At 43.1% G+C, this 13,962-nt stretch overlaps 1 protein-coding gene across 1 annotated transcript in view; it reads left to right on the top strand.

Annotated features, from left to right (window-relative positions):
• The window catches only part of EPB41L4B (erythrocyte membrane protein band 4.1 like 4B), a gene marked incomplete at its 5' end in the record, with an annotated part of 102,817 nt that overhangs the window by 25,202 nt on the left and 63,653 nt on the right, over window positions 1–13,962 (top strand). Inside the window, 3 exon segments of the mRNA XM_008936117.1 lie at window positions 9,279–9,489; window positions 10,163–10,166; window positions 13,390–13,493. Of these exon segments, the coding sequence (XP_008934365.1) occupies window positions 9,279–9,489; window positions 10,163–10,166; window positions 13,390–13,493 (319 nt within the window).

Raw genomic sequence — 13,962 nt, 5'->3', positions numbered from 1 at the left:
CTCTTTCCTTTTCCTCTTCCTTTTTGTAGCACTAGTAGTATGACCTTCAGCTTTAAACTCTCAAACAGCAAAACCTGCAGCTCATGATATCAAAGGTGAAGGTGTATTGAATTAAGTAAGGACAGATGTTTCGTATAGGAACAGTTTGGAAAACTTCTAGTTCCTGGCCTAACAATGTCCTATGTTGATGGATTATATAAAGTAGTAATTTTTTTTTAATGAGGCAATGAAAACTATACTTCCTGCACCCTGAAGAAAATAGAGGAAGTGGCCATACCTAATTAAAAGTAGGAAGTACTGATTAAATTCCAGCTAAGAAGCTAATTATTTACAAATTATTTTTTCCCTGCTAAACCCCTAGCAATCTGTGCTGGAGTTTTAATCACAGTGGTTTACCTGCCTTCTCCAATATCTGCAGTTTTGAGAACCTTAGAGAAGTAGAAATACAAAACATGAACGGATGTGCAGTGCTCTCTGCATTGTGTAGTGACTTAGCAATGAACTCGGTAGCTAAAGAGGTAATGAAGTAACTGTGTTTCTTTTCATCTCCAGGGGCCAAGCCCCTGAATTTGGAGGCCCTGCTGGCAGGCAGCAGGGCCAGCATCGTGGTGTCCCAGAGCTGAGTCTTTCTCAGCAGTGGGAGTGTAGGAGTCGGGTGGGAAGGAGGCAAGAGCTCAGAAAAAAAAATGGGCCAAGGAAACAAAAAGCCTCAGGTAGAGGGTTTAGGAGAAGCAGAGTTTTACAGTGGAATGTGCAATGCAAGAAACAGGAGAAGTAATGACATTGCTAGAGACTGAGGGAATGGAGAAGAAGAAGGAAAGAGGCAAGGGAGCTTTGAGATGTAGAGCATCTGTGTCTTCAGCACCTGGAGCTCCCCCAGTCAATATGCAGGGCTGATTTGCAGCAAGGCTTCAAGGAACTTCCATGTGAAACTTTATACTGCTTCTGTACCAAAATTGTGAGTCCAGGAGTGTTCCATTTGTTACAATTTGTTTTCAGATTCTACTGTTGTCTCTCTCATTCTCAATTTGTTGCTTAAAAAAAAAAGGTCTGAAAATCTCTTTTAAGATTATTAACAGTTTCTTGCTGCAGGTCAGATGCATTGCCCAAGTTTTCAGTGTGAGCAGAGATAGGATAGGTTGCAATGAGAAAGGCTGTAAATAAGAAAGCCCTTGCTATGCGAAGTGATTGATTTTGTGCTGCTTCTACCTGTTAATACTGTCTTTTGAGCAACTAAATGAAAAATTCTGTCCTGCCTTGATAAGACTTATTTGCTTCATTCTGTACCTGTTCAGTGGCTTTACAGGTAACATGGTAAAAGGGTAAATGACTTCAGCTGAGGTTATAGATTTTTGCATGGCAGTGGTGTCAGGTATGTTCACACTGGACTTGGAAGTTATGGCAAATTACTGGCAATTGAGAAGACTGCATCTTTCTTTGTAGGCCACTAGCAACATTCATAATATGAATTATTTAGAAGTAGTAAACTTGAGTTATATTAATTTCTTTTAAAACTTTTTTTTCTAAAGAATTTCAGCTTTGTAGGGACAGACAGAAAGGAAATTTTGTAAGATGTGAGCATATCGTTAGGGGAAGCCAAATCCAGTGGATTGGCTTTACGGCTAAAGTGATTTCATCTTTCTAATCTGCTAGGTGTGAGGCTTCCGTGGTTGCTGGTTTCCAAGCCCAGTCTGTAGAGATGCTGAGCATCTATTCCATGTAAATACACACAGGGCACACCCTCATCCAGCTGTGCAGAGCGGTGCCTGCACCAGCACCCGCTCACACAGAGAGCCCCACCCTCTGTGCACACTTACATACCACCACAGCAAATAGGACTACAGTTAAAAGGTGCCTCGACTGCAGTGGTTGGTGCTTGACCCGCCAGGCATGCTGACCAGCAGCTTGCTTCCATGTGGCTGGTCCCTTTTCTTCCCTTCCTCTCCATTTGCCCATGCTGCTTCTTCCCTGATGCACATGGATTCTCCCCGTTGCCTTCCCTTGTCTCCTCTCAATTACTGCTGTTTTTTCCCTGCATTGCTCCCAGGTTTGCTAAGTCCATACTCAAATTTCCCAAGCTACCTAAGTAGTTTGGACCTTATGTGGTACTACTGCTATGGTTTCCTGGGCAGTGCTGGCATCGCGATGCTCTTCTCACTGAAGAATCCCTGACTGCCCCCATCAGTGCTCTGTGAAGTCTGGCCATTTGTCAGGTAGGTCTTCCGTAACTGCCTGTGAAATCCAGCAGTCCTCAGGGCACACTCTGGAACATTTGTTAGCTGCTTACACTTTCATCTGTTATGTCCAGCAACAACTTCTGTCACACCCCCAGGTTTCTTATGTTCTCCTCCCTTAGCTAAGCCTCAGATCTGTCTGCATGCTTTGGCAGGTGTGTGACAGTGAGGAAGGGTGATAGACAGGGGTGTGCTGAGCTATTATTTCGTGGGTTAAGTGGTGGAAAAGGCTGCAGCATGGTTAGCAGCCTAAGATGAGCTGAGGCTTAAGATGAGCCCAAGATGAGGCTGTCTGAGGCTTAAATTCCTCATTTGGTTTTGCTCCTGTTTATAAGGTGAGATAGCTTGCTTGATGAGCCATCCCGAGTTGCTTTGTTTCCCAAGGACAGGTGTACATTGCCCGCCTGTGACTGAAAGGGGAAGGCAGCACCGACTTGGGGGAGGATTTCATCTGTCTTCGAAAATTTTGTGTCCGCTTTTCAGAGTTTTTCTCATCTGCAAGCACACCTGGGCCAATTAATTTTTTTTTTTGTCAGGTGATTAAATATCATTAGCTATCGTTATCATTAATGAAAACCATTTGTAAATGAAAAAAAGCAAGTTTAGTTCCCTTGTGGGCATATTTTGCATGACATTTTTGCAAGGCAGGATTTTCTAAATTATGTAGATAAGGTGAAATCTGTGAGGACAATGGCTTTATCGAGTCAAGATTTTTTTCTTGGTATTCTGTTAGAACATGGTCTTGCTGCAGGCTCTGTTTTTCTTGTGGAGAACTACAGATTACTCCTGCTTCAAAACTTGGTTCAGCATCTTGTAATGGAGGAAACTGCTGCATATACTTTTGTTGTCTACAGGAGAATTTCTCCCTGCTCCTGTCACCATTTCTGAACACATATTTCCCCATCCTTTCTCTTTCCTTCCAAGGCTGTTTTTTCTGTCTGGGGGAAGGCTGCTAGCTGCCCACTCTGCCTTCTGAGATGTCCCGAGAGATGGATGGAGACTTCTGATATTCCCTGGCAGCAGGGAGAGAATTCTGCAATATATCTTCCCAGATTTTCCCTAAAGGAAGTGAATGTACCAGCTCTTCTGGCATCTGGTGGTGTGAGGGCAGAGCATGGCAGTGTAACAGTCATGTCGGCTTTAGTTACACTTCTCACAGTTTAGCAAGCCAGTTCTGGACAGCAGAGAGATCTTGGGTACATGGTGGTAGCAAAAAAAAAAAAAAAAACAACCTAGGTTTGGGTTTAGTGATCCCAATCTTCCTTTACTTAGGAGCTCTCAATTGCTTTTACATGTCCCAGTCCTTGGCTGCAAAAATGAAACTTTATCCTCTCTCTTTTCTAAGCAGTCCTACTGCTTTCCTCTCCGTTCCCTTCTGTATAATACCGTGTCCTCTCAAGGTCTGTTGTTTCAATCCACTGGCTCTAGCCATTAACTGATATGCAGAACACCATCTTCCTGTCCCCCATTTCCTCTTCATTCCTTTCCACAAGGAAATTTTCCCAGTATGCAAAATTCCTGGGCTCTCTGTGCCAGTTCACCTGCTTTAACAACACAAGGGATGTGGGAGATTCTAGACGTGATTAAAGCAGGTTTGGCTAAAAATTCAGTTGGGTTTGTAAGGGTTTTTTTTTAAACTTCCTTTGAAGCATAGACAGGGAATAGAACCAAAGTGGGTTGGTTTTGTTTGTTTGTTTGTTTTTGGGGTTTTTTCTTTGTTTGTTTGTTTGGTTTGGTTTGGTTTGGTTTGGGGTTTTTTTTGCTTTTCTTTTTTTCTGAAAGGAGAGTCTAATAGCTGCAAAGTCTAATCCCCCCAGCTGCCACCCAGAATATTCACATGCAATAGCTGCTTTCTTTGTACTTCTGAGAGTATCTTCTCCAGGCACACACAAATACATTAGCATACACTTTAACAGTTCCACTGACTGCCATTTGGAAGCACATCTAGAGCCCATTTTGGTGTTGGTAGAAGGCATTGTTATGATATGGTGCAGTGTCTTATCATAGAATAATAGAATCCTTTAGGTTGGAAGGGACCTTCAAGTCCAAACATTGAGCCATTAGGGCTCTAAAGTCCTCTGCTAAAACAGATCAGAATCTGTCAGGGTTGGAAGGGACCACAGGGATCCCCCAGTTCCAACCCCTCTGCCATGAGCAGGGACACCTCCCACTAGATCAGGCTGCCCAGAGCCTCTATTAGGGAGTGAGGTGGTTGGGGGAGGAATGAGAGGGTTGTGAAGATGTTTGTGTAAAGTTTGAGTATTTTCAAATATTAGTAAATTGCAATGGTTTGGTGCAGAAACAGTGTTCAAAGCAACAAATAGAGGTGGTTGTTGGAATAGCTGAAGGTTATTTATCACAACCAGACCTAGAATATCTGCTATAGCAGAGAGGGTTTAAACTCAATGCAGTCATCCAAGAGGCATGATACCGTGCGCCTGCTTTCTGCTGTTGACCCACCAGCCCCCCCACAGGAGGGTAGAGAGCCCCACCATTTGCTCTCCAAGTGTAACTTCAGCCAGGTGGGAGATGCCCACAAGAAGGATGTGGAAGAAGGGGATATAGACAGGGTACAGGAGTAAGCTTGCTCTGGGACACGGGTGAAAGATGCAGACACAGTTACGTTCTACAGGACAATGAGGATGGCAGCTGGGAGGATGGTAAAGAAAGGTGATCACTTTTCAAAGTTCTCTCGTCACTCACAGGTTACACGAGAATGGGAAGTCATCTTGCACCAGGCCTGTTATGGATGAAAGAAAAGTCCTGAATGAGTTACGATCTTAGCAGATGAGAAGGTTTAGGATGTAGCTCAGAAGGAATGATAGTATGTTTGCACTGTGAGGTAGGAGTAGCCTGCTTCACAGCTGAGGCTGTGCAGGGTGTAAAACTGCCCAGTTTAGGGAAGGATCTGGTGTTCTTGGGGATCAGAAGTTGAACAGGAGTCAAAAACCCCAGGCTGTTTTGGAAAAAGAAGATGTCGTGTTCTAGTGTATAAACAGGAGTAGATCCCATAAGATATCGGAAGTAGCCCTTCCTCTTTGCAAAACATTTGCAAGTCCTCAGCTGGAATGGGGTGCCCAGTTCTGAGCACCACGCTAGAGGCAGAGCAGGGGGCAGCTGGATGGACAGGGATGGCCAGACCTATCAGAACTACAGGAAATATGTGACCTGTGAGGGGCAACTGGAAAATTCGGAGCCCTTCAGACACTGAAGGGAGATGTGAAGAGCCATTTTCAAAATCACAGTTTTCTGTAGCAAGAAATAACCTGCTCAATGTGTCTGTGGTGGATGGGAGATGAATTAGCAGGCTTAAATTGCAGTAAAGGAGACAGAATAAACAAAGCCAGAGTATCATGGTGAGACACTGAAATCGATGGGGCAGGAAGGCCTGGAGTCTCTGCTCGTGAAGGTGCTGAAGATTCAGTTCAGCGGCTCAGTTCAGGTTACATCAACCTGCTTAGTTCGGCTTTGAGGGGAGAGGTGGATAATTCAGTCTTTCAGGTACCTTTCTGCTCCTTATTTTTCTATGATCTCTTAACACTGTTGTATGTTCAAGTTGTACCCTAGAAGCATGGTTTGGTAAGGCAGTAGGTGGCTGGAGCATATGAAATGTAAGAATGTCAACTGAAAATGGCTTTTAAAGCAAAGGATGAGGAGTATGATATTGTGATGTAATGTAGCAAAATTTTAAAACTGGAAAAAGTTATCAGAAGGTACATGGTATTCATCCTGTTCCTTAATATGCTGCCCTTTCAGTCAGAAGAAAGTAATAATGCAAGTTTGAGACTAAGTGCAATACCAAGTGACTTGTGAACTTTGAGAGGCTTTTTTTGAAGGTTCAGCCTCTGTCCTCAGGAGTGCTTTGCCTGAGGGAGAGACAGTGAAGGAAGAAATCTTTCCTTCCTTTACATAACAGCCTGTAAGGCTCCGTCTCATTTTCCTTGAAGGACAAGAGCTGGCTGTACAGAAAGCAGCTGAAGCTTGCTGAGAAAACTACACATGTAAATAACAGAGGAGAAAGAGGAAACCTGCAGGAGAGCCAACTGACTATTAAAAGGTAAAACAAAGATGTGACATTGGCATACTAGGAGGGCCAAAAGACAAATAAAAGAGACAGGATGAAAACTGATACCTGTCCATGTATGTACACAGTTTGAGGTCATTACTTGATGTCTGGGGAGCAAGTACAAAAACCTGGAGGGCTTAGGATAGCATCAGAAACTGATTCATTGAAAGCTGGGATTTATTTGCTTTAGTGGGTTGGGAAGGTTGCATGAGCAGATCATCTGTTCAGGTAAGCCAGACAGAGGCAAACAATAGAAAGAAAAGTTAATGGCAAAAAGATGTATTGAGGAGAAAAGTCTCAAGTCTCTAGATGTAAGAAAGTGGAAGAACAGAAAAATAAGTGAAAAACAGATATGATATATAATACTAACAATGCCACCTTGTAGAAACTGCACTAAGATTTCAAATCTGCCCCTAAATTATGTAGTGGAGAGAATACACTGAAAAGGGATTTGAACTACTCATGATATTTTTGTTTGGGTGCTGTCAGCTCTTCTAGTAGTCTGGCCCTGGGGCTGGTGCAAGCCCTGTTTATGGTGGCTTGGTAACTCATCAGTCTAGCAGTGAGGGTAGGGGTGCGAAAGTCTTCCTCGTCCAACCCCATGTCCAGCAGAAATGCAAGAGCTGGCTGACCATTGAGATGAGTTCCCCTCAGTATCTGTTAGTTGCTGTCAGCCCCAGCAGAGTGCAGATGAGCACACCCTTTTAAAAGGGCCAGCAGTTCCAACGTGGGACTTCACTTCAGAGTGCACGGCCTGGGTGTTGACATCCTGACTGGAGCTTTGGGACTTAACTGTCCTCACGGATTTCAGAGCATACCTGAGTATCAGCTTTGCTGGGCTAGCTCTTTACTTTTTGAAGTAATGGTCTCCCTGTAGTTTATATGGTGTGGGCACTCCTCTCTGGACAGTCAAGAAATATAGCTAGAGAATTTGGTCCATGTTTGACCTTACATCAGGGGGGCTTTGGCTCTTTCAGTTGCTCAGCTCATTTGCATTTTAGCATGGAAGCTACTTCATGCCCATATCAATATGAGGAGTCAATGTAAGGATTCGGTGTGAATCATTAATTTTGAAAAGACCAGACAAAAATTTGCTTAACCAGCCTGCCAGTGGGTGGAATGAAAGCAGCTCACAAACCCAGGGGTTTTGTGTCTTGAAAAAAAATATAATTGGCTGAAAAAAAAAGGATGTGCTGAGGCTCCAGCCTCAAACTGATCTTATTTGCAATAAGGATTTTAACTGTGTGAACAAAACTACATCCTCTCAGTCAAAAAATGCCACTTCAATCCCAGTTGCTTGAAGGGAGAGTGCAGGAGAGCTGTTTACAATAAGCATGCAATCTCATTAGCCTGGACGATTTTCCCCCAGAAGGCACTTGCTCAATTTGATTATAACACTGAAGATATAAGTGCAGTTTCAAAAGACAGATCAGTCCTGGATTATCTGAGCTCCCCAAAGCTGTCCCCTGTGGATCAGCCACCTATTTGTATTGGTTCCTTAAGGCAAATAAGGCATCAGAAGTGCCTTATTGGCAGTCCTTGCGACATGCTGGGAACCTGCCAAGATTAATATACACAACAATTCCCCTCCCCGCCTCCTGCTTTCAAAAAGTAACCAGCACAAAAGTGTTATTCAGTTACAACCCAGTCAGAGACCTTGTGTTGTCAGAAGCTGTTACTAAGAAGACGGTGGTTATTAATGATGTACTGAGTTGCGTGCTACAGCATATCATTGGAAATAATACAGATGTGTTTATTTGCAGATGACTGGTTAATTTTGCTTTGAAACAGTAATATGTAGAAAACATATGTAGCAAGAATCTGGGGATAATTTATTCATTGTTCCTTTAATTATTCTGTTTGCCTTTATTCTGTATTGTCAGGTTTTCAGATGCTGTTTGTAATAAAAGCAAACTCAAAACCCATGCAGCTTAAGATGTAATTTCTTTAGCATTTTTAAAAGGGGCAGGGAATTCATTGTTTTGTGGAATGAATTGATTTACTGCAACTACTGTCTAATGCAATACTATAGAATAAGTTAAAGCCTTAGAAAAATTTTATGCACTCCTCTGAGGAAAACACATTCAAGTAATTTGCAGTATCTGTGTAGAGTTATCTCAGTCTTCTTTTGGTTGCTGGCATGGAGAGAAAATATTATTTCTAGAAATTCATCATAATTTCAAACAGTAAACTGAAACGGCATCAGTCAAAGCTATTGAAGAAAATCAACTGTGTCATCTGACACCTCTGAGTTAGAGATGATGAATTAAAATTTCAGCGTGTCTCCATTTTTCCATACATTGTAGACTGACAACAGTTAATCTCCTAATGAAATGTAAGAAAAAACAAAACAAAACAAAACAAAACAAAACACACCAGTTAGTTTACTGGCACAGGTATGATTCCTTTTTGACCAATGGGATCTTTCTCCATTTTTTTCCCAAGTCACAATTTTTTTATACAGCTATTTTACACCATAAGTTCCATAAGTTTGGAAGCTTGAACTTTCTCAAGTATGTCACATTATTCTCGGACTGTTCCTTGTTCTGCCTTTCTGACAATTTCACTTTAAAGGGCTTATCGTTTGCTGCCTGACAGCTTTCATATCCCAGGTGAAGCTGCAAATTCCTGCAGGACGAATTTTAATGTTTGGGAGAATCATATTCTAGTCCGTCAAAATTTCTCTTGGCATAAGAGTCTGGTAGAGATTGTATATTGTGTAAAATCAAAAAATAATTTTGCTATTAAAGTCATGCCAAGCAGAGACATTCTTTTTCCTCACCTTATGAGTCTTCTGCTAACAGAAAAATGTAAAGATATACCTTGAGATATACCTTGTTAAAAATTTTATTTACAAAAAAGCTATGCATTTTTTTTCCCAAAGTGGTTTGTCCCAAAGCAGTTTGTACTTGGTCTCTCCAAAAGTACAGTTCGTCCTATATTTTTCTGCTCTAATTTGAACTGAATTTATTTTGTAGCTACCCCTTGAACAACAGTGATATGCATCAGTTCAACATCGAGGAGAATGGTGGAACACCATATACCACAAAAATGCCTCCAAGGCACCATCACCACCACCGTCATCACCACCACCATGCGAATTACGGTGCCCTTGCTCCTGACAGCAAAGACATTGTTTCTGGAGTTCCCAACCCAAACAGTAAGTCCACTGCATTGAATGCCATTTCAGTGACTGTGTTGCTTGAAGATTGTCTCTGGCAAGGAGGGAAAGGAAAGAGAGGAGAGGAAAAAGGAAAGGAAAACACACGTTTTCACTTTTTCTCCTTGAAGAATATGTTTTCTATTATTTTTTGGTGTCTTTGTAGTATGTGCAAATGAGACAAGATTTGCAATTTCCTGGCTTTCCTATGGGGTTGCAGGATTTGGTGTTAGATTGGTGTTCCACAGCTGAACAAATACCCAATTAGTCACAGCTACTGAGTCTCTAGCCACTTGGCACAGGCTTTTTTTTCATTGTTACTATTTATTTGTGCAGTTTCACAAACCTGTCCTCATCTGACATTGTCTTTTGCTGATCTGCCCAGCTGGCCTTCAGCCCTCATTGTTTGGATCTGACTCTTGCTTTCACTTCTGGACACAAACAGCAGAAATTTTGGAGCACTGGACAAAGCGCATCTTGCTCTTAGGGTAATGGGAACAATTCCTGCTCAGCCTTACCAAGGCTGAGCACTGGAGTGTGCTTGCATGCTCGGTGCAGAAATTCTTGCCTTGTAGAAAGCAGACAGTAGAGGAACCTATGTGTTTGTGATGCAGCTTTGGGGAGTCTGGGTGTAAATCTCTGTCACTGAACAAGTGCAGGCTTTTTTAAGTCTAGGCTGGAAAGGCTCACCCGGGCTGTCAGCCTGGTGCGGGAGGAGGTGGTGACCTTTCTGGGGGGTGTGCCAGCCCATATTTTTCTTTCCCAAATTAAAGTTGAAGCATGCCAGAAACATGCCATGTCCTGGCCCTGAGGGCACTGCAGGACCCACTGGCCCTGTCCCCCTCTTGCGTGCTCCCCCCATCCTGCCCATGGCCCAAGGCCCCATCCCAGCTTCCGGGGGCCTCAGCTTCTGCCCCAGCGATGCTGCAGCAGGGACGGTCTCCAGCTCCCCACGGCCCTGCCATGGCCCCCACTGTGCTGGGCCCACCACTGAGCAGAAGGAGATTAAAGAAACAATGGCAAAACCCACAGAACAGGGTAGCCTTCTCAGAGGCCACACTGCGTTCCTACTTCTCCTTACTGCTGGAATAGCCTACGCCGTTAGAGCAGTGGTGGTTTGGATACGACCACTTCCCTTATCAAAGCTACTATTTGCAGTTTTGGGTGATGGGTCTGGGTGCCTTTTCAAGGTTGATGCTCAGGAGGCTTGTTTTGATTTGATTTGTTTGATTTTTGTTAAAATTCTGTTCAGGCTATTTCAGCTGAGAAAACTGTCCTGTAGAGAGCCTGTGGAAAAGGCTCGTGGAGTGTGTGCTGAAGCAGCTTGGAGCGTGCTGGCTGTCAGTCGGTTATCTAGGACAGTGCACAGAGCAGAGTGTGTGGGACAAGAACAGCTTGGGCAGAGAGGAAACACTATTAGGGGTCTGCATCAGAAACGTGGGGACACAGGGAATAGATGTCTGGCTCCACGCTGTGTCTAAAGGCCGCTGCTGGGAAAGTGTTTCTAGGAAGTAAGTAGTCACTAACCTGGGGAAACTCTCAGGGAAGAGGGTGCTTGTGACCAAAATATCTCAAGTGGAAATGCTTGGAGAGACAAAAGGTCTCACACAGGGAATATGCTGTCCTAGTGGGAACCTCCCTGTGAGCCTGACAGAGGTGAGGCTGTGCACCCTAGTACTTCAGTTTGGCTACCTTGTGGTTTTCCAAGGGACCGTGTGTGTTTTGGGACTTTTTCTAATGGACTGGACTCATCTGCGAGCTCTGAAGTGGATTGAAATTATGTGAAGTAGAACATAGAGTGCCCTATCAATGTGTACCCAGCATGAAGTCGAGAGAGGGGGAAACTGTCTGCCTTTCCTCCACTCACACCTATTCTGATAAATACCAGCATTCCAGTGCAACTCGCCGGACATGGGCAGGAGAGAGGGAAACGACAGTGTGCCCAAGCCAGGTTCTGGGTCTGTGTTTTTCAGCGAACACACAGCCTGGGATTTTGTTACAGAATACAAACACGGGCCAGACCTGCCTGATTTTTCACATTCCAAGTAATTTGTCTACTTCAATTACTGGCAGAAGTGAAATCCAGTGAAACAAACCTGACGTGTGTGTTTATGAAGGCAGTTCAGCAGAAGAAGTTGTTCTCCGGCATTCAGCCTGATTATTGTATTTGCGATGCTGCCCTTCACCTCAAAGCTAACGTGCACAGATGGTATCTTCTTATGTGGCACATCTTCCCCCGGTCTATCTGCAGAACCCCAGTCCTGGGGACCGCTGTACTCAAGAGCAATTAGCCTTACAGTGCCAGCACCACCACACAGAGGCTGAGCTGCTTGCTAAGCCTAATTGGCATGGCAACGTCGTGCATGGATTGCCAGGTGCACACGAGCAGATCCACTGGCAGCAGCTGGAGCTATCGCTGAGAGCAGATGCCAACAAGTTTACAATGTACTCTGCAGAATTTTTGTGATGGAAAATGAAAAGAGGGGGCCCAGCTTGCCTCTTGAACTCTGGGCTGTGCTTGGAGGTTATTGTTTAAAAAAAGAGATGGTTTATTCCTGAACTGCTCACTGCCGAAGTCCTTGTGTGACCTGAGCAGAGAATGGTGTAATACAGAGTTTCAGGCTGAGAACTGTCCTTTGAAAAACCACAGTGCTGCCAGATCCTATCTTGAAATGAAAGCCTGGTTTTGCCAAGTCTTAATGCTGACTCAGGAAATGTATGCCTTTTGTAGGACTTAAAATTTTGCCTTTTTATAAAGGTTGAGTTAGAAAGCTGAACTGGCTATCTTATTTTCTGGAGCTGTCCCTTTAAACAAACAAAAAAAAAACAGCTTAAAAGTTAGCTTTACATTATAGCAAACTTGAATAATTTAATTAAGGCACTTTCCACCCTCTATGTTCTCTCTCAACAGGAAAATAGAACGACTGTGTTTCTTCAGCAAAAAGCCCAAACCATCATCGTGTCTTATCTTATAGCAGATAGTGGTAATTTATTCCCGGGTATAACAGCTTTTTGCTGATATCCCTATAAGCTGGTTTTAGCAGTTTGTCTCTAGTCAGCAAAGCCCTTAATGTATATTTAAACAGCTGTAGAATTAGATCTTGAGTGAGTAATATTTAATATTCTTAGGACAGCTTAAGAACCTGATCCAAACCAAACTACAGTCAGTGTAAGGTTTTTATTGAGATTTCAGTAGACTTTGAATCAGACTCCAGAGATAACTGGATTATTCCCAACTGTTATTACCTGGAATCCATGGCAAAAAGAAATACATGAGGATGCAGAGATTAGTTAATTCATCACATGATTTAATTCGTTTTTCTCAGAGTACCTGCAAATATACATATATATGCCACACCATCCCCAAGATGTTGGTGGAGACCTTTCAGGGCTGTTTAAAAAAAATATTTTTCTTTCTGTGTCAGTGGCTTGCTCAAAATCTCTGTTGACAAAGCACAGCAAATTCCTGACAACAGTCTTAAAGAGGCTGGCGTATAAATAGAGATGTCTGAGAGAAGCCAAAAGCTATACTCTGATCTCTTTACACATCATGTGTTCTAAGAGTGGCACCTTGGCTGCATAAATAATCCCTCTGGTGTCAATCGAGTTTTAGAATATAGGGAGGGTGGAGCAGGGGGGAGGTAAGGAGAGAATTATCTAGCCAAAAGCTGGCAAAAGCCCTGCTGAAATGAAAAGGATGGGTGAGAAGGAGGAGGGGTAGGAATTGTTTGCTAAATAGAAAAAGACAAAATGACCCAACAGGGATAATTATGAAACATTTTAGATGATCTTCCAGGGAAGATGGTTTGCTGACCGCTGTCTCTTCAAATGCTGTTGAGTGTATGGCTCTGCAGTTCTGTAGCCTTCCTCCAGACTGTCTTTCTTTCTTTTTTTCTTTCTTTTGGGCATCTTTTTAGAACTGAGCTCAGGACTTCCCCTTCTTTATGATGAAACTTCTCATCTGAAGAAAATAGAAACGGAGAGTGTGAAGGTAGTTGGACCATGGCCAGCACTGCACGTCGGCATGAACAAGGTATAGCGTATACATATATACTTTTACATGTATATGCCAGTGAGTCCCCTTGTCACTTCATATTCAAAAGCTGTTTTCACCTCCAAATCAACATTCATCTGCAGCTTGCTTGCTTTGTAATCACCTCTCACCATCTCCTTATGGGACTGGGGTTTGGTTTGTAGATTTAGCATGTCCTTCAATCTTGCCTTTTAGAATTTCTGAAGCTGCTGCAACAATGTTATGGTGTAGATTTAGTTGAGCTGTGAAGAGTTAGTCATCTAGGCAGCCCAGAACTGTAAAAAAATAACAACACTTTAAGTGATAAAAAAAAAAAAAAAGACAACCTTGTTTTTCTGCATGAGGAGTCAGTGTTATGCCTTAAAACCCCACCAGCATCTGATGTTAGTGGGTGTTTTACGAGTGAGATTTTGCAGGGGTAGCAAAAGAGCCATGTCCCACTGTTTCTGCCAGAGATCAGAGTTCAGCA

This window comes from Merops nubicus, unplaced genomic scaffold (genome assembly GCF_000691845.1).
Source record: "Merops nubicus isolate BGI_N331 unplaced genomic scaffold, ASM69184v1 scaffold9982, whole genome shotgun sequence".
NCBI lineage: Eukaryota > Metazoa > Chordata > Aves > Coraciiformes > Meropidae > Merops > Merops nubicus.
Note: the sequence above shows the minus strand (reverse complement) of the source record. Positions and strands in the feature narration are given on the sequence as shown.